Source organism: Juglans regia, chromosome 2, assembly GCF_001411555.2.
Source record: "Juglans regia cultivar Chandler chromosome 2, Walnut 2.0, whole genome shotgun sequence".
In the NCBI taxonomy this organism is placed as follows: domain Eukaryota; kingdom Viridiplantae; phylum Streptophyta; class Magnoliopsida; order Fagales; family Juglandaceae; genus Juglans; species Juglans regia.
The window spans coordinates 21,455,889-21,477,244 of record NC_049902.1 but is presented as its reverse complement, the minus strand read 5'-3'; the positions used below and the strand labels follow the sequence as shown (position 1 = coordinate 21,477,244).

At 31.1% G+C, this 21,356-nt stretch overlaps 1 protein-coding gene across 1 annotated transcript; it reads left to right on the top strand.

The window, feature by feature from the left end:
- Positions 1-990: 990 nt before the first annotated feature.
- Positions 991-19,912, top strand: LOC118347677. The gene is made up of 2 exons (XM_035687697.1): positions 991-1,452; positions 19,766-19,912. Exons 1-2 carry the CDS (start codon positions 991-993, stop codon positions 19,910-19,912), a joined length of 609 nt encoding a protein of 202 aa, XP_035543590.1.
- The last annotated feature ends 1,444 nt before the right edge of the window (positions 19,913-21,356 follow it).

The following is a 21,356-nucleotide window of genomic DNA, read 5'->3' as shown; positions in this document are numbered from 1 at the left end:
ATTCTGTTTGTGTTTAAGCTGAGGAGATGTTGGTAGAAGAAGGACTTCTGGTGTTTTTAGTTTTAATGTCTTTGAGTTCTATTTATGTCTTGAGTTTAGTATGATTTATGAAATATTTAGTTGGTTTGTTATGACTACCGGGAGGTTATGGACCCCTTTGATTTATTATTATTGCATTAAAGATTGTGTGGAGTTTGTAATGAGATTATTGAGATGATATGAGATTGATTTCATTTATGAAGTTTTTGGAGATTGTTCTTTGGATGTGTTGGGAGACATGTTTATGAGTGACAAGTAGTAATTCTCCAAGCCACCCGGGTTTGGGGCGTTACATTTTGGTATCAGAGACAGGTTTGAATTCTGCATACTATAAACTTTGGAGGTTTAGATTTCTGTGGGTTCATAGGATGTAAAGATTTTAGATCATTTTCAGATTTATTGTGGTAGTAAAGCGAACTAAAGGATTGAATATGGTTGAAGTGGGAAGTCTTAAAATTCGCAGGCTTTAGGAATAGCTATGAAGTGTAGTATTTCACAGGTCTATGAACTAAGTTCATGTTGATTAAGGTTTAGTTTAATAACGGAGCTTTCCTAAATAGTTAAATGGGTTAAAGTTTTAGTTTGTGGAGATTGATTATTGCTACGGTTATATGTACTTCTCTTTTCTCCGTTATGCGTATTCTTATAATTTTTGAATTATAATATATACGTTTTGTTTTTACAAATACCACTAATTTTCTATGTTCTTATAAACTCTATTTTTGAAGCGATTATTAAAAATTCTAGTTATTTTGTCAGGATGCCACCTCGTCGTAGAGAACGAAGCATGTCGGATCTGAATGCGAACGAGAATGAAAGGGAAGCAAACCCGAGTGCTTCCGAAGTACTGCGAGCGGCTGCACATCAATTAATTGATGACCTTGTGCAGAATCCCGCGGGTCGCCAGCGTAACTTCAATGAAGGGGTTGTACTGTAGAGCAATTCAATCGAATGGACCCTCCTTTATTTGATGGGAGAGGCGATCCAACTCTGGCAGAGGATTGGATTCAGGACATTGAGGAGATTTTGCGAGTCCTAACCTGTATTGAGGAGCAAAAAGTGGCGTACGCCACATTCAAGCTTACTGGGGAAGCGAAGAGGTGGTGGATCTCTGAAAGATCTATCAGGGAAGTAGAGGGGACAGAGATAGTCAGTTGGCTGCACTTCAAGCAGATTTTTCTTGAGCGCTTTTTCCCTAGCTCATTCCGTGAGGACAAGGCTATGGAATTTGCCACCTTGGTTCAGGGAACAATGACGGTTCATCAGTATGCTACTAGGTTTACTGAGTTATCCTGTTTTGCTACTTATCTGATTCCCGATGAGGAAAAGAAGGCACGCAAATTTGAGCAAGGACTGAATGAGAAACTGTATGAGCGTGTGGTGGGTTTCCAGATTCGGAACTTCTCAGAATTGGTGAATAAAGCAACAGTCCATAAAATATTCCGAAACTTAAGGTGGGAAAAATTAATGGTTGAGTCTTAGCTAGGGCTTGGTTTGGAGAATTTGTTGACTTCGAATGCTAGGGTAGTTTGTTTATAGATGATGGTTAGGGGTTTTTCTTTGGATCTACATTGGTTTCATGCATATGCATACTGAAACACTCCCTCTTCTCTTTTTCGTGTTTGTGGGTTTGTGGGTTTTTTGGGTTTTCTTCGCTAGCCTATGGTTCGGCCTCGGCGGGTAGGGACCTGCCTTGGTGGGTTGGCTTGAATGTTGTAAGGTAAAAAAATTGAATGTCTTTTACTTTTCTCGAGTTTTCCATGAATTATTTCTTGAGAAAGATTAAACGTGTATTCATTTTTTTTGTGGGTTTGCTGTTCTTACTCTAATGTGTTGGTTTTGTGTCGTGAAATTATGGTTTCACATATCATCTCCTTTTCCTTATGGAAGTTTAGGCTTTTGAGTGTTTCTTCGCTGCGAATCCGAGTATTCATGTGACTAATTGCCATCTATTTCATCAATGGTTTGTTTTTCAGTGTTCGTTCTTCATTTTTGTTTGATTCTGGGGCGAATGGTGCTTGGATTAATCAGGGTTTGTTCCACACCTTTTTCTGGTGTTGTGTTCAATTTGAAGTTTTTGTGTTAATTAGGGGTTTTTCTTTGGATCTGCGTTGGTTTCATGCATATACATCTTGGCTATTGAAAGAAATTGAGGTGGTCCTTTTTAACCTTTGAGCTGGTTTTATTTCGTTGCATGTTGCAACATTATTAGATAATTTTTTCTAGATTTTGTTTTTCTCAAGATTACGAATTAGATAATTTGTAAAGACTTTTAGTTCTTTACGTGCTATGTGTATGTTGGATTTGTGGTTGTATTTTATCTTTGAATTCCGGAATGAATATTTTCTACCAATTTACCTTATCACTTTTATGGTAGCTCTGGTTTTGATATCTGATGAATCTAGCAACCTACCTCCAGTACCATTTAAATGTATTTGTATGTTAATTGTATTTGTAGGGTTGCTCTAGTTTTGATATCTGGTTTAGTTGTTTGCAATTTGGTGATGGTATGTTAAATGTATTTTTTATCTACAACTCTTAATTTCAAACATCTCCATACTCTCTTCTGTCTATGTTCAGTGAAAATTTAAAAAATAATCTTACAACTATTTATAGATTATTAAAAGTGTTGTTTTTTGTTTGTGTAAAATTGTATTTTTTATTTAAGTTCATCGAGCGACTTATGTTATAATTGTTTTTTGGAATCCCCTGTTAGTGTGAAATTTTTTGGTTGAGATTTTTTGAAATTGCTTGATAGATACACTGGCATTTCTGGTTGGGCCAAACTAACTTTCTAAGAGCATCCCCATCCGAATGCGTAAAGTATTGTTATCCCTAAAATTTGGAGATAAATTTAGGGGAATCTGGAAAGGAGCCTCCCATCCCATTCCCTAAAATAGGGATTTGTTTTAGGGGATCCACAGTCATTCCCCATATTTGGGGAACCACTGTATATCCCCAATCGACCGAATCTTAAATATGTTGCCATTGGTCCTGCGCTCCTCTCTTCCTCTCGATTCACAGCAAAGACCAAAATCGCTCATGCCTAGCTTTGTTTGTAGGTAAGGATTCTATCTGTTCATCTTTCAATCTGTTATCGCAAGCAACTTTTATATTTTTGTTTTCGCAAAAACAGTAGCACATATCGAAGGCGGGCGGTTTTGTCAAAACCCATTGAGCTCAAAAGCTGTGCGAAATCATGAATCATTATCATCTTCAAGTAATATCCTCTTGATGTAGTTTTTCTTGTTTGGTTGAGGATTTTTAATAGGTTGATTAAACATTCTCTGAAACCCATTTCCCCATCTGGGTTTCGGTTCTTACACTCGTTTCTGTTTTTACACTGATTTATGTTTTTACTCGTTGTTTCCATGGAATTTCTTTTTTCTTATGATAATTGTTTGAAGTTTTCCTTTTGTGATTCTCTTCAGATCTGTCCAGATTAAATTTGTCACTAGAGACGAGTCTTGGCTGCCTTTCTTATGATAATGCTGCCTTTCTTTTGCCACTAGAGACGAGTCTTGGCTGTTCATTTGCATTTTTGGGTCGTTTTAGGTTTGTTTCAGTTTGTCTTGCTCGCTTGGTTCTGTTGGGTTTTAGTTTTCAAATGGAATACTCTATGTGCAGCGTTCTCATATAGTTGGACGAAGCTAAAATTTTTGGGTGAAAATATCTTTTCTGTGCAACTGAGTGTTGATATCAAGATATGAGGTATTCAGACAAGAGGAAGTTAGAAACATTATTGATGTTGTCTTGAGAATTTTTTTTTCCTAAATGAGAAGTATTTTGATTCAGTAAGAGGAAAATATGCAGGGCTTGATAAAGTTCTTGAATGAAGATTAACGTACGGAGAGCTTAACTTTTCTGAGTTGGTAGATCTATATGTTGAGTTGATGATATAAAGCTTATTATGAAGCCTTTTTGGATTTGAAGCAGTAAAATAATAACGTGAGAACTTATTATCAATGTGGTCTGTGTTTGGACTTGTTTGAAGCAGTCAAATAAGTGATTCAAGTCAACCAGTTTGGACTTGTTTGTGCCCTGTGTTTGATGGTTTGAGCCAATGTGGTCTCTTTAATTATTGTTCTCATGGACTGAACTTTGTTGGTTTGACAAATTTAATTTCTGTTTTTTTTGTTCTTATGCATTTTGCTTGCTGCTTAGTATTGGATTTTCCTTCTCTAACCCCTCAAGTGTGAATTGGTTTGTGCTATTGGGACCTTTGCAGTGTTTGGTACAGATGAATAATTATTACCTGTGGGGGAGGGAGGGGGCTACATGTCTACTGTTAGGCTATGATGATGGTGTTTAGTAGGGTAATTCATAAGTGTTAGTGGGCCCCATTGAGATGGTGAGGTAATCCTCACCCAAATGACCATTTTGCAGTTTGTAATATTTTTCACAAAAGGCACGTGGGGTTTGGTAAGGTTTTGCAGCCATTTGATGTTGGGTTCATGTCTCACACATGATGTAAATTCTGTAAATCATTCTAAACCATATTTAAAACACATAAGTGTTTAGGGAAGTGGATGAGAATGTTCTTATTAAAACGTTTGCAAACTAATTTTGTTATTGGATTTGAGTTGTCTTAACCTCTCGGCTGTGATGATAAGAAAATCTGAAAATCTGGCCAGAGGGATATACTGGATTTTCTGCAAAATAGTCACGGAAAAGGCGCTCGTGCTCTTGAATATGATCATGCCGAATAAACTTATGACGTTGTCGATTGCCACGATGTCTCGATGACTCTTCATCAGCCTCGGCATTAATAACAACATCCAACTCATCATTAGATGACAAATATGTAAGCAATTTGCGAAGAAAAGAACGAACCATTTGATGAAGGGAGTTGGAGATGAGACTTGAGTTTTTGAAAGTGTGAATGCAAGCAGAATTCGTATTTATAGAAGAAAAAGTTACCGTTACATATAAGACAGAAAATGTTACAATTGGAGAAAAGATAAAAAAAGTTACCGTTGGGGAAGAGATAAAAAAAAGTTACCGTTGGAGAATAGACAAAAAAAATTACCGTTGGATAAATGACAAAGCATGTGTACTAATCACGGCGAATTCAAAATGTTATCGTTGTACTATTTTGTAAAATATTTGATCATCAAGACGTGGAAAATACACATATTTTAAAAAATTATTATTTTTAATACTGATATTGAATTGAAAAATAATACTGTATTTGGAAAAAAAAAATTGTATAAGTATTTATAAAATGTAATCTTTGAAAAGAAGAGAATAAGACAAAAGAGTTAGTGGTTAAAAATGGAAATGGAAGTGAGAGAAAGAACTATTAAAGAAATAATAGAATAATATTATTTTAATAGAATAGATAAAGGATAAGGAATTAGATGTAGAAAATTTTTTGAAGATGAATAAAATTTAGGATAAAATTATAGGAAGTGTTATTTTTAGTTAAAATTTAAGAAAAATTTTAAAAAACCCAATAAGAATGCTCTAAAGGGGATAATTCGTTCAAGATATATGTGTAGAGCTAATTTTCAACAGAAAGAGTGAAGGTTTCTTTTAGAAAAGCAGAAAACTGCTTGCCCATTTTTTCGGTTGCCATTTTGCACCGCTTCACAATTTTAAATTTTTCCTAATTTTGTGTGTTTCTTTCGGTGCTGTCTCAGCTGCAAATAACAAACTGTTAGTTCTCATCATTTCTGCAAAGCGTTGGCCCTGTTTTTTAATTATTTATGAAAACACTGCTTCTTAATTCAAAGCGTCGGTTGATAAAAAAAGAAAAAAGAAAAAAGAAATCAATCGTAATGAAACATCAACAATAGAATGCACGGTTTGGAACTTTGAAAACCACCGCGTGATGTAGAGAAGCCGAATATTGCGGACTGAATGCCAAGTCATCAATTAAAACTTGGCTTTTATGTAATTAAATAGAAGTGATAGGGTGCTTGACTCTGTAGGGGAAACAAATGAAGCCACAGCTTTATTTTATGGGAAATGTTATGCATCTGCCCCACACCGACACACACTTCACATCACTTTTTTTTTATTATTTTTACACTCAATAGGTTGAGTGTATGCCGGTGTGGGGCAGATACATATATTTTTCTTTATTTTATTGGAGGGTTAGGCACGCTTTGTGCTGACATTTTTTATAGGACAAATTTTTCTTAATTCATTTAAAAATTGACACGTACACTTGAGCATGTGAGAAATACATATTTTTTAAAATGAATAAACAAACAAACGTTCGTTTTTTAATTTAATCTTTTAAAAAAACATATATTTGGCACATGTTTAATGTATACTTGTTATATATATAAATATATGTATACATATACACACACAAAACCGAAGAGGGGGAGGGGGGCCTGCCCCCAAGGCTTGAAGAAAAAAATTCACTGGTTACTTTGGTTGTATGTCTTCATTTCAACTTTTGACAATTTTCCTCATAAAAAATTAAGGAATGTATATTGTCCTTAATTTTGTAAGTTGACTTTTTTGTCATCAATTTTTTATATTTAATTTTTCTTAAGGAATGTATATTGAATGACTTTTTTTGGTCTTCAATTTTTTATATTTAATTTAATTTAAAAATTATAATTTGATATTATATTATTTCTCTTTTAAAATTTATAATTATCTTAATGAAAAAAATTTAATGAAAAAATCTACATTTGGTTTAATAGCTAGCTACACAATATGTAATTCATGTACTACTTAAAACCTTTTAATATAATTTATGTTATACATTATTTAGAAAACCCAAAACTTAGTTTGTTCTTTTTCGGGGTGCTACCCGCCCCTAAGGGGCGAGGCCATCCCTTCCCCGCACCCCACCCAGCATGGGGCAGGAGGTGAGATTTTCAACCGCGTCCCCCGCCCCCGGGATGCGGGGGCAGGGTGCGGGGCAAATTCTCAATTCGTCCCGTCCCCGACTACTTAAAAAAAACATTACATTTTACTTGATTTAAAGATTATTTCTAATTTCAAAAGTAATTAAAAATACATTTTGAAATCCAAATTATAAATTTAAATTTTGTAAATATGACTATAATTTAAAAATTATGTAATTTTTAAATTTGCTAGTACATATTTTGTATAATTTGTAGTGTATTAATTTTTAAACTATATAATTTTTAAATTTGCCAGTACATATTTTGTGAACAAGTCTAACAAATTGTAATATATATTTATATATACACAATTTGTAAAATATAAATATATATGTATGTTTATATATATATATATATATATTGTAGGTGGGGGCGGGGCGGGGGAAATGCAGGGTAGGGTTGGGCCCTCCCCGCCACTCGCCCCCACTAGGGGCCCTAGATGCAGGGCGGGGAGCCCAGCCCAACATAGACAAAGCGGGGTTGCTTGCCCCGCTATGCTGGGGCGGGGTGGACTGGGGAGGGGTAGCGGGGTGCGAGGCCCTACTGCACACCCCTAGTCCTTCCCATATAATTTTCTCTTTTTTATAATTCATATATAACTCGTTTCCAAAGTTTAGCCTTTTTATTTTAATTGCAATATATGATAAGCATAAATGTAAAGTTTTCGAAATTATTGGAAGAATGAAAATTTGAGATTTATTTTTTGTATCACTTGTTGATGGTGTTCCTAAAAAGCTTCAATTCAACTATTTATTCTAGCCTAAAAATATTTGGCCCCTCTAAACTTATATCCAAGCTTCATGTGTGCGTGCGTGCGTGCGTCCAGTTGGTGTTAGAAAAACTAGATCAGAGTACAGCGAAAGTGTTTACCACGAGCGAAAAATCATAAAAAGGATGTGGTTGTTCCACAGACTTCTCCATAGGTGTTGTTAATCCGAAATCATCATTTCCATAGACTTCTCCACAGGTGTTGTTCATCCAAAATCATCATTTCGATGATGGAATGTGCTACTTGGTTAGACCAGAGGAACACTCAAATATTCTACAACCTAAGTGCCAGAACTAGAAAGAACCATACTTGAGAGAGAGATTTTCACTTTTGTGCTATAAGTACGTACCTCATCCAAATGGGGAATGAGCTATATAAATAACATCTCTAAGTGTAACCCCATGCTAGCCATCAAGATTTATGAAGTGGTTATTAAGCCACTTCATAACCCTAATCATGGGAAGGGGGAAGGGGTACCCACTACGGGCACCCCTTTACTACAAGGAAAACACTATTCCTAGTCCGATTCACACCCCCCTCACATGGCAAACCCAGTCTGAAACCATGTCCTAGTTCATCAACTAATTTTGGATTCCTCAATTGCAACTTCCAGACCTTTGAAAGGTGTGAATCCCCCCCCCACCCCCCCAAAAAAACAAGAACTAGGGCCAACAAGGCTAGGTTGAGAAATGCTTCTCACCTTGATCTAGTTGCCTCGTGCAATTCTCTCCCTCCCTCTCATTGTTGCTTTTCCAAGTGTGAATCTCCTCCCCCGAGTGTAGGATTGTAACCAGTAAGTTTCGGTCCGGTTTTGTACATTTTTTTAGAACCAAACCAGTATACACAGATTTTGAAAATTTAAGAATCGATACCAGACTTATTTAATATTGAAACCTGAACTTCTAGTTTTTCTAATTTCTGTCCAGTCTGGTTTTTCCTATTTTGCGGATTATCTATGCTAGTAAAAATATGATGATTACATATATTAAATTATTAGTCTATTTATATTATAGTATAAGTACATTATTTTCTAATAATTAACACATACGAGTATAGTATTGAGTTTAACTATAGTCTATATAAGTTCTAGACTTTTTATATGATTATATATGATCAAATGTGTAAAAATGTATTTATAAAAAGAATATATATATATGATAATTTATTATGCCAAAAATGTATTTATCCTTTATATATATATATATATCAAAAGTAAGTTTATATTAATATTTATGTTTAAAATTAGAATATAATGTTATATTAATTTTATATTATAGGATTAAAATTTATAAGTTATATCAAATTTTATATTAAAAATTATAAGATTAGTTTTAATTTTATGTTAGAAGATTTATAGACTTGAAGAATAGGATTACAATTTCATATGATATTAACTAGCAATTTAGCATATAATATATATAATATATTATAAAAGATTATGTACAATATAAATAATTATAAATATATATATATCGGTCAGGATCGGTTTAAACTGGTTTTTAAAATATGAAAATCGGTACCAAACCAATTTAGGATCGGTTTCGAATCTTAAGAACCAGTACTGCACTAGATCGATTACAAACTGGTTCGGTTTGGTTTAACCGATTTTTCGATTATTTTTACAACCCTAATCATGAGTCATAACTTATAAACTCTTCCTAATTTCTCTTTTTCAAACTATTTTATAAATTTCAAAATAAATCCTAAAATATTAATAGTAATAAATATAATATATAATTATTTTAAAAGTATTTCCCACAAAAATAATCCCAAATGAGAAAGAAAAATAAGAATTCTAATACACCCAAGCAATAATCATTCAGGTCTCGTTTGAATACAAAAACACTATCATCATTATAACTTTCTTAAATTCACATACAAAATATAATAAACAATTCAATCTTTTCAAATCTTAAAATAATAATAATATTAAAAATAATATTCTAACAATATTTTGTTCAATTCATCTAAAACTATTTTATTTCATCTCATCTCACTATCTAAATGAAACCTCAATATAATCTCCATCTAACGTGCTACATCTTTCTACTATTTAAATGTACAATGGGCCGTTATTAATTGAAGAAAATGAACTGCGGTTTATGTTTAGGAGCAAACCTATTTTTGACAGGGGATAAGCTTAATTTTTTAAAATAGTTATATTAATATATTTTTAATAAACAAAACATAATGAAAACAATTATATATATATATATATAAAATAATAATACTAGATACAATTTTAAGATGAGTGAGTTCACGCACACTATTTGAAAAAAATTAGAGTTCATCATTAAAAAAATTATTTTTTTATGTGAGTCTCAAATTTATTTAATTTTTTTAAAAGACAGTTGCACACCCTAATTTTATAAATGTCATTTCTCAAACCATATAGGAGAATATAATTATAAAAAAACAATATAGGAGAATATTTATTTATGGCACACCATTCAACACCCTAAAGCAGGCCGGGAGGAACTACGTTTAGGGCATGAGGCACCAAAATTTTTGAAAACCCTTTTTTAATACATACATTTTGTTAAGATGTCCTCAATATAAAGACAATTTGACACCCTAAGAATTTTTAAAAATCTTACTTAGCACTTAGTTCTCCAAGTTTCTTTTAATTTTTCAATAATTTTTTCATACTTGCACCTATTTTTTGGTCAATAATAAAATCTCACATTCTCCCATATATTGATTTATTTATTTTTTTCACATATCATAATAGGCAAGAATATAATTATAAAAAAACAATGGAGAATATAAGTACTGAGATTATGAGAAGATCCATTAATGTTGTCAATTTGAATATTGAAGTCAATTTCTCATCTAATGATGATCCCCTAATAAATTTGCGGGACCCTAAATTTGAATAAAGATGCTCCTAAATCCTCCCCTACCTTGACAATGTGACATCTTTCCCTCTAGTCCACGTGAAAATAGAAATAACTATAAATCAGAAATATAACATCTACAATGGTAAAATAAAAAATAAAAAATAACTTTTTAATAATAAATATACGCATGCATATTGAAATCAAAGACACAAAAAAGCATTTTCTTATTATAATCCATGCATGGAAATAAAGTCAAGTTTTCATCTAATAATGTTTCAACGTAATAAATCAGTGGGACCCTAAATTTTCACATATCTCCTAATGTTATAAAAAAGTCTTTGGGCATGTGAACAGTGAAATTTATTTTAAATTTGTTAATTACGTGTTAAGCCGTGCATTGCTTTTTGTCAAAAAGCATTAGAAACAAAAATAATAAAAAATGGTGTAGAATTGAGTGGTGCTAGGCGACCGAAAATTCTAAACCATTTTTTTATTATTTTTGTTTCTATTTTTTTCAAACATTTTTTAAACCCATTTAAACATTTTTAAATTAAAAAAATTACCAAAAAAAAAAAACTTTCTTAATCATAAAATAAAAAAAAGTTAAAAAAAAAATCGATACGAAATAGATGTTAATTAATTTTTTTGGTGACTCTATCATTTCTCTTTCACAAATTGTACTCTAATAGTATGGATAGTAGTATGAGTTTGAGTTTGAGTTTGAGTTTGATGGAAAATTTACTTTCTTGTCCTTGATGTTTGTGTTTGATGAGAAAATTATATTTTTGTCCTTGAGGTTCTAATGAATTTGATAGGTAAAATTATCTCTTTTTCCTTGAAGTTTATGTTTGATGTGCTACCTTTTTGTCCATAAGGTTCAAAAATAGTTTTTGTTTGGCAGGCAAAATTATCAAGGTTTTCAATTAAACGATTACTGTCACTTTTTTTTTTTATCATCTTTTTCTTATTATCTATTTTGCCTTAATTAAATTATTTTGTCTCTTATATAAAACTACATTTTTACCTTTGAGATTCTTTTGGTCATCCCCTTGTGCTATGACACGCTTGGATTAGATTCATGTGCCATTGTCCATTAACATCTATACAAACTTGGTCCAATCATAAGGGTTTGCTAGCTCCAAGAAAGTCATATGGGGTAGCGTACTTAAGAATCTCAAATAATGTTCTATTTTTGTTCATTTCTATTTTAAATTGTCGTTAGTTTAGTTCAAAGCATTCAACTTTCAAGATCATCTTCATATATACAAACAATGTAGACCTAGGTATGAGCCTTTGCAGTAAAAGAAAACTAACTATACATGAGTTGGGATATCAATTTTATGAACAAAACAAATTTCATCTCCGTAATACAAGTTAACTATCTTCTTAATAGTCTAATCATGTGTGAAACATATAAGTGCCCGCAACTAAGCTAACAAACACTAAATTTTACAATGGTTGTATAAATGTCTCATGACTTAACTAGTTAAGAAACCATGTTTTGATTCACACACACACACACACACTAGGTTTGCTACATTTGCTACTATAGATTTAATAATTATTTTTTATAATTAACAAAACTCTAAAGTACTTTCACATTTTTTAGTTCATTATCATGTTAAGAGTTATTAATTTTCCTTGATGATTCTAAGTCTTAATGATTAGTTCTAATTGACATGCATTTTGAAGATTATATTTTCCCATATAAAAAATGCAGCAATACTTTCACTTGAACATACGTGCCTTGCATAGTCCGAACAACACATTGAGCAAAAATTTAGCCATTGCTCGGGATTACCAAGCAAGGGCAACCCAACCGACACATTGTTAAAAAATTTCGAGCATCGCAAAGAAATAAACCTTGCTCAAGATCACCAAGCAAATCCAGTCTGACAGACACACTTGTCAGAAATTTTGAGTATCGCAAGAAAATAATCATTACTTAGGATCACCGAGTAAGACTAGTTTGACCACCAATACATTGCTTAGTAATTCTAAGAATCGCAAGAAAATGATCATTTATAGGGATTACTGAACAAGTTCGATCTGACAGACACACTAGTCAGTAATACCAAGCGGCATAAGAATTTAATCCTTAATCAGGATCACCAAGCAAATCCAACTCGGCGTACACACTACTCGAATATTTTAAGCATCACAAGAAAATAATCTTGACTCGGGATCACCAAGTAAGATCAATCCGATCGACATATTGCTTAGTTACGCCATCTTCAACAGTAGACACAGATTTGCAAATAATTATAAAAAATAGCAAAGAGCGCAACATTTAGAAAAAATAATTTAACTAACATCTATTAACAGACAAATAGGAATTTTAAAAGTTTGAAATTCATAAAAATTACTAATCGAAAAATTCAAATAAATTTATTATACTTTGCAATAATAGTGTAAAAGAATTTTAAAAAATTATCAATTTTTGATGCACGAGTAGTTGGATATATAATAGATTCATAAAAATAAAAAAAGGCTAGACGTTGGATAATAGCTAGGTACAAGAACGTCCCTTTAAGCCAACGTGAAAATAGCAGGGATCGATCATGGATACTTAATCAGAGATGAAATCAACGTCATAAAAGATATCCTCCCCAACTTTGACATGTTCCACTCAAGTCCATCGTGTGAAAATATGATAAAACAATTATGGAGTGACTCGGCCTACTAAAAACAGAGCCATAAAAATACTGTCCGTAATTTGTAACATATTAAATAATTTCTCATCTAATATTAGTGGTCCTATTAATAACTCCGCAGACCCTCAACGTCACACATAAAAATAGAATGAATAATGACGTTCTCTTGCATTCGAATTTAAGATACAAATTTTAAAATTTATCTATTAAATCAAAGATAAAAAATAAAACATTTTCTTATTATCCATGTTAGCAGCTTCTTGTCCATGCACTGTCCTGAAAATGTTCCAACCTAATAAATTAGTGGCACCCTAAATTCTCATATAATCTGCCAATTCTTAATAAATTATTGTGATCCAGAGTTTTCATCGTTATGTGTAGCCGACCTTGACTTCTCGCCATGTTTCCTTCAAAAGTAATGCAACATACATATACATGTGGTCATGTATATAAGTATTATACAATCAATTTAAAAAAATATAAAATTTTTTATTAAAAAATTAATTTTTTTATATAAATCTTATGTTTATTATTATTTTTTAAATAATTATATGATGCTTACATATTTACGACTGAAAATATCATTTTTCTACCTTCAAATCCTACGTATTTATAGGTCCGATTGCGTATATTAATTTACTCTCCATGGATCTTTGACAAATATTCTACCTCTAGCCTGTTGCAAAAAAAAAAAAAAAAAATATTCTACCTCTAGCCTTTACTAATGTAAGGTTTCACGGCATGTTAAGAGAAAATCAGCCAGCTTGTTTTGATATCGTGGGATTTACGTACTTGGCCAAAAATTAAATATGCACTAGAGTTTCTTTGTGGCCGGGCATGATCCTGGGCGGCCACTTCGGTAAGAAAGGTGCAAGACGGCTTCGGCCATTAATTTGTAGCCTCATTCCTTTGCCGTACGTACGTGTGCATGGATAAGTGGAGAGTTGTGGCCAAGAGTTCTTACGTTGAAATTCGACAGCTGGCCGCACGAATACGGTCCTTTGCTGCCAAACTATGGATTAATTATTAGTTCTTATTAAATAAAATTATTGGTTTGATCGTGTGAACGAGAGTAATTTATTTAAAAATAATGTTACTATATCCTTTTAATTTGTCTTTTTATTTTGATCATTGAGATATTTAATTTTTTTAATTATTATTTAAGAAAGTTATTTTTAATATATTGATATTTTTTTAAAATATTATATTAAAAAATAAAAAAATAAAATTTCGTAAGCTGCAATGTCTGGACCGCAATCTAACATCACTCTGTATTTAAATTGAAAAGACTGATGCGACAGATCCCGCCATAAAAGCCTATTTTACCCAAGAGTCGAGTGTATACTCTGAAGATGAATCTCGACAGGCCCTTTGATCTTTTTTTTTTCAAATATTTTTATACTCTCAAATATTTTTAAAACAAATTCACGATAATATTAAAAAATCAATACTTCTATATACAATTGTCGGTGCAAAACCGGTGCAGAACCGGCTCATGTCAGCCGATATTTAATTAAAAAATAAAAAAGGGAGGGAGGGGAGGAAACGAATGAAATGGTTGAAAGGGAGGGAAACAAAACAAAAGAAGCTCGAAGGTCGTTATTCATCGCTGAACCCCCATAGACCCTCGGAAGGATTCCGTCTATCCTTGTCACCGCCGTGGACTAAAGAACTGGTTGTTGCAGTCGCCGTCCATCACATGGCCCAAGGATTTGAGCCGGCGTCTACGTGGGTCTGCTCTTGATTTTGCCGTTTGCTTCTTCCACTGTATAACGACAAAGTAAGAATTTCTCTTGTTTTAGATTTGATTTTCTGTTGCTCTTCACACATTCTCAACAAAGTATATAGAAGAATTTGTCTTTGTTTTAGATTTGATTTTCTGTTGTTCTTCACACATACTCAACAAAATATATAGAAGAATTTCTCGTTTTTTGGATTTGATTTTCTGTTATTCTTCACACATTCTCAACGAAATATATAGAATAATTTCTCTTGTTTTAGATTTGATTTTCTGTTGTTCTTCACACATTCTTAACGAAATATATAGAAGAATTGTTATTATAGCAGATCAACCGCCTTTGGTTTTATGGATTCAATCTTACAAAGCTAACGTTAATATCTACAAATAAGCATTGCTATTTGTTCAACGAAATATATAGAAGAATTGAGGCAAGTTCAAAACTAGGTAGTTTTTAACTTCTTTTATTTGACAATTAACTGGTGCTGATATCATCAAACATAAAGATATAACCATTTATTGGGGCTCTGTATGCATACCCTCTAGAGCCATGGTCCATATGGATTTGGGGGATCACAACAGGCTGGGAATTGGTTACTGAAATGGGATTGCAGTTAAAACGATGATAGACCCAACTCGTAAAAAGCTTCATTTAACTAAGGAAATTTTTCATCCTGCTAGAGGCTTGAGAAAGGTTCTCCTGAATTTTTTATTTTTATTTTTCCCATTATGTTCATTGATTTGGTCTTCCAACTTTCAGCTGCCTTCCCAGTATCATTGTGTCTAGAACCCTTATGGATTTCCACAGCAGCCCATTTGTATGATATTATTACAATGGCTATCTACACTAGGGAAGGAAAGTTAAATTACATAAGAAGCGAAAGCAAGCAATAACTATCAGTAGTACTCAGTTTCGTTATAGTCAACAATATGTAGCTCTAGTTATCATTTTTTTACAGCTATAAGAGAGATATGCTTGAAAGGTAAGAGCAGTTTAATTCCCTCCACCCTCTCCCAATTATTTAAAAAGCTCAAAATGGCATGCGTCTTTGAACATCATTTCATTCTACATCTGCAATCCTACCTTTCTCTGTTATCTTTTTTGATAAGCAAATATAACTTTTGTAAAAAAAGGGTCTAGACCAGTACGTAAAGAAGAGATTCAGAAAAGAAAAAAAAAATCACAAATAAAGCGCATATCATCCACGTACAGTAAAAGGGTTAAAGCTATTGAGAGTTCATTTAATACCTGAGCATGTGTTCTAACTTTCAGCTTCCATCTTCATTGGACTCGGATGAAATGCTCTGCTCAATGCACAACACAAAAACAATAATCAAGGGAAGGAATGAGGCCAACTGTTTTAGAATATTTTCCCAAAAATTTGCTAGTGAAATGAAACTGTTCTTTATCTATAAATAGAGGATTTTTCATAAAATAATGAGAAACAGGGGAAATCGAGCAAGATACTGAGAATCTCTTTATATTTTCATTCCATTTATAACTCCTTCTTAAGTTTCCTGGAGTCTTCCATTATTCTGTTCTTTTCAAAAACCATTCTTAGTACCTCAAAATTAACCATGCAACTCATTCTACCATGTCATGGCATTGTTATCTTTTCATTTATGGGCAGAGACATTGTTCTAATGGATTGAAGTTGTTTCCTTGTGATTAAATAACATCATATTCCTTATTGAGCCTTATAATTATAACTCATGGTTACATGGATGCCCTTTCCCTAAAAGTCAATAATGTGCAATTCACTTTAGAAATACCATTTCTCAATCTGCTGAATGGTGATTCTCTAGTTTATCTTGGGTGATTGAATTGGGAGGTCTGATTTCAAATGATTACGGATCATCATGACCGTGGGTATGTCTTGGTAGAAAAATACTTAACTACACCAATTTGATAAAATTATTTTTATTTTCAAAGAATAGGAGAGTAAATATGATAATCTTATAATAAGCAATTTTCAAAAAGGAAATAAAAGAAGGAAAAGAAAAAGAAAAACCCATTCTGAAAAGAACTTGAAAAGAGCATAAAAACATCAACATTATCAATCTAGAATCATTATATAAAGTATATAGATATTAAACTTTGCATCGCCACATGCTCAAATAAGTATTAAACATTTTATTTGAAATGAGATCTATTGTACCAGTTAATAGATTTTAATGTGGTTGGAGTTATATAATATTGCTATTGACAAGATGCATTTGTGTCCCTCTTAGCATGGAAAAAGAAAAAGAACAGCCATCTACCTTAAGACCATCTAGCTCAAATCTTCCATTCGCGGTATGTTATTTTATTTGCAATATATCAATAAAATTATATTCGAGATTAGTTGATATTTATTTTCTCAACACATCAATAATTTATCCAAACATACCATCAACTTCTCCAAACATCTCAATGCACGGTTATTATGGACCCCCATCCACGGAATGTTATTTTATTTAATTATCAATAAGATTAGATTCGAGATTAGTTGATATTTATTTTCTCAACACATCAATAATTTATCTAATAATATTTCAGGACATACCATTAACTTCTCCAAATATACCAATGCACGGTTACTATGGACCAGTGCTTGCATGGTCATCGGGTTTTCTCCCATTTTCCGTTGTCAACCAATATCCAAGCAATATACAGGTTGATGTCATGTCTGCCGTTTAATTTTCATAAGTTGGTTTTTTTGAAGAGTTGAATTGCAGTTGGTTTTTTTTTTTAAGGCTATGTTTGGGTACCAAACATTCCTCAACACTTTTCAAGTATTCTCGTACTTTTGAAAATACTTCACATGCCAAGCAACTTAAAATACTCTCAATGGGACCCACAAACTCACTTCAATCTTTACTCATAACTATTCACAAACATTCTATAATACTTATCACTATTACATATAAATAAAAAATAAAATCACTATAATATTTATCACTATTAAATATAAATAAAATAAAATCACTATAATATATAAATAAAAAATAAAAACACTATAATATATAAATAAAAAATATTTATCACTATTATATATAAATAAAAAATAAAATCGCTATAATATATAAATAAAAAATAAATCACTATAATATATAAATAAAAAATGAAATCACTATAATATAAAAATAAAAAATAAAATCACTATAATATTTATAACTATTAAATATAAATAAAAAATAAAATCATTATATTATATGAATGAAAAATAAAATCACTATAATATATAAATAAAAATATAAATAAAATCATTATAATATATAAATAAAAAATAAAATCACTATAATATATAAATAAAAAATAAAATCACTATAATAAAATAACTATAATATATAAATAAAAAATATTTATCACTATTATATATAAATAAAAAATAAAATCACTATAATATATAAATAAAAAATAAAATCACTATAATATATAAATAAAAATAAAAAATAAAATCACTATATTATATAAATAAAAAATAAAATCACTATAATATATAAATTAAAATTAAAATCACTATAATATATAAATAAAAAATAAAATCACTATAATATATAAATAAAAAATAAAATCACTATAATATATAAATAAAAAATAAAATCACTATAATATTTATCACTATTAAATATAAATAAAAAAATCATTATAATATATAAATAATAAAAAATCACTATAATATATAAATAAAAAATATTTATCACTATTATATATAAATAAAAAATAAAATCACTATAATATATAAATAAAAAATAAAATCACTATAATATATAAATAAAAAATATTTATCACTATTATATATAAATAAAAAATAAAATCACTATAATATATAAATAAAAAATAAAATCACGATAATATATAAATAAAAATAAAATAACTATAATATATAAATAAAAACTATTTATCACTATTATATATAAATAAAAAATAAAATCGCTATAATATATAAATAAAAAATAAAATCACTATAATATATAAATAAAAAATAAAATCACTATAATATATAATAAATAAAAAGTAAAATTACTATAATATTTTTCACTATTAAATATAAATAAGGAATAAAATCATTATAATATATAAATAAAAAATAAAATCATTATAATATATAAATAAAAAATAAAATCACTATAATATATAAATAAAAAATAAAATCACTATAATATATAAATAAAAAATATTTATCACTATTATATATAAATAAAAAATAAAATCACTATAATATATAAATAAAAAATAAAATCACTATAATATTTATCACTATTAAATATAAATAAAAAATAAAATTACTATAATATTTATCACTATTAAATATAAATAAAAAATAAAATCATTATAATATATAAATAAAAAATAAAATAACTATAATATATAAATAAAAAATAAAATCATTATAATATTTATCTCTATTATATATAAATAAAAAATAAAAACACTAAAATATATAAAGAAAAATAAAATCACTATTATATATAAATAAAAAATAAAATACTATAATATTTATCACTATTATATATAAATTAAAAATAAAATCACTATAATATATAAATAAAAAATAACATTACTATAATATTTATCACTATTATATATATATATATATATATATAAAATCATTATAATATTTATTACATTAAAAATAAAATCACTATAATATTTATGAGACCCACACATTTTTCAACTACCTACTCAAAAGTCAACAACTCAACATACTTCACACATCCAAACAACTCAAAATACTCTCAATGGGACCCACAAACTCACTCCAATCTCTACTCATAACTATTCACAAACATTCTCAACACTTCTCAACACTTTTCAACACCCAAACGTACCCTAAGAGTTTAATTGCATTTTTTTTTTTCCTTTTGTCCAGAATGCTAATTACACATTTCAACATGGCATGGAAGGCGAGTTGTCTCTCAGCAATACCTCCGTTACAAGCAGATTTCTGGGTACGGAGGATAATAGACCCTTAGTTGGGCAAACTGAATCGCCAGCTACATCTTCAGATGTTGAATAAATTCATCCTGATAGACCAGATATAGAAGAAATCGAGTGTGGTAGTGCAGGAACATCAGAGAAAGTGCAAATGGATGGTGATGATGAGCCAGTTTCGGGGATGATGTTTAATTCCTTAAAAGATTTAATGAGTTATTATAAGGAATATGGTAAGAAACGCGGGTTTGGGGTGATGACAAAAAAGAGTGAGAGGGGAGAAGATCAGACTGTTAGATATGTCACCCTTGCCTGTACCCGTGGAGGGAAGGCACGAAATAGGACTATAAATGTCGCCAACCCACGGCCGAAAGGAAAGACGGAATGTAAGGCAAAAATTAATGCCTTAAAAGTTGCTGATGGAAAGTTTTGGCTGACTACAGTTCACAATATCCACAACCACGACTTCAGTCCAAAGAAATCTCGCTTCTTTCAATGTAATAGAGAAGTGAGTGAATCAGTTAAAAGGGTCCTAGACACGAATGATTTGGCCGGCATCCGAATGAATAAGAGTTTCAGGTCTCTTGTTGTTGGCGCGGGAGGTTTTGAGAACCTCCCGTTTTTGGAAAAGGATTGCCATAACTACATCGACAAGGCACGACATCTACGATTGGGCGCAGGTGGTGCTAGAGCGCTTCAAGACTACTTTTTACGGATGCAGTTTAAAAATTCGAGGTTCTTTGCACTAATGGACTTAGATGATGAAGGGAGGTTAAAAAATGTATTCTGGGCAGACCCCCGTTGTAGAGCAGCCTACAAATATTTCAGAGATGTCGTAACCTTCGACACCACATACTTGACAAACCGATATGGGATGCCCTTTGCGCCATTTGTTGGTGTAAACCACCATGGGCAGTCAATTTTGTTGGGAGCTGGCTTGATTTCCTCTGAGGATACTGAGACCTTTGTGTGGTTATTCCAAACATGGTTGCAGTGTATGGATGGTATAGCGCCGAAGGCTATTATCACTGACCAAGACAGAGCCATGAAAAATACAATTGCAATAGTTTTCCCAGAAAGCCGACATAGATTTTGCTTATGGCATATCTTGAAGAAAGTCCTTGAAAAGCTTGACTGTTATAGTTCTTACAAGACTGGAATGAAAACTGCATTGATGAAATGTGTATATGATACCCAAACGCCGGATGAGTTTGAAAAAAGTTGGGATTAGTTGATTAGCATGTACAACTTGCATGAGAATGTTTGGTTGCAGAGTTTATAAACTGAGCGGCATTGGGTACCGGCATTCTTGAAGAATGTTTTTTGGGCTGGAATTAGTACAACACAGCGTAACGAGAGTATGAATGCATTCTTTGATGGTTATGTTTATGCTAAGGATAGGTTTGGGGGGTGGGATGAGAATTTTGTGTTTTGTTTTGAAGTTTAAAATATTAAGTTTTAATATTATTATTGTTTTGGGATTTGAAAAATGTGTATTGGGATTTGAAAAAGTTGAATTGTTTATTATA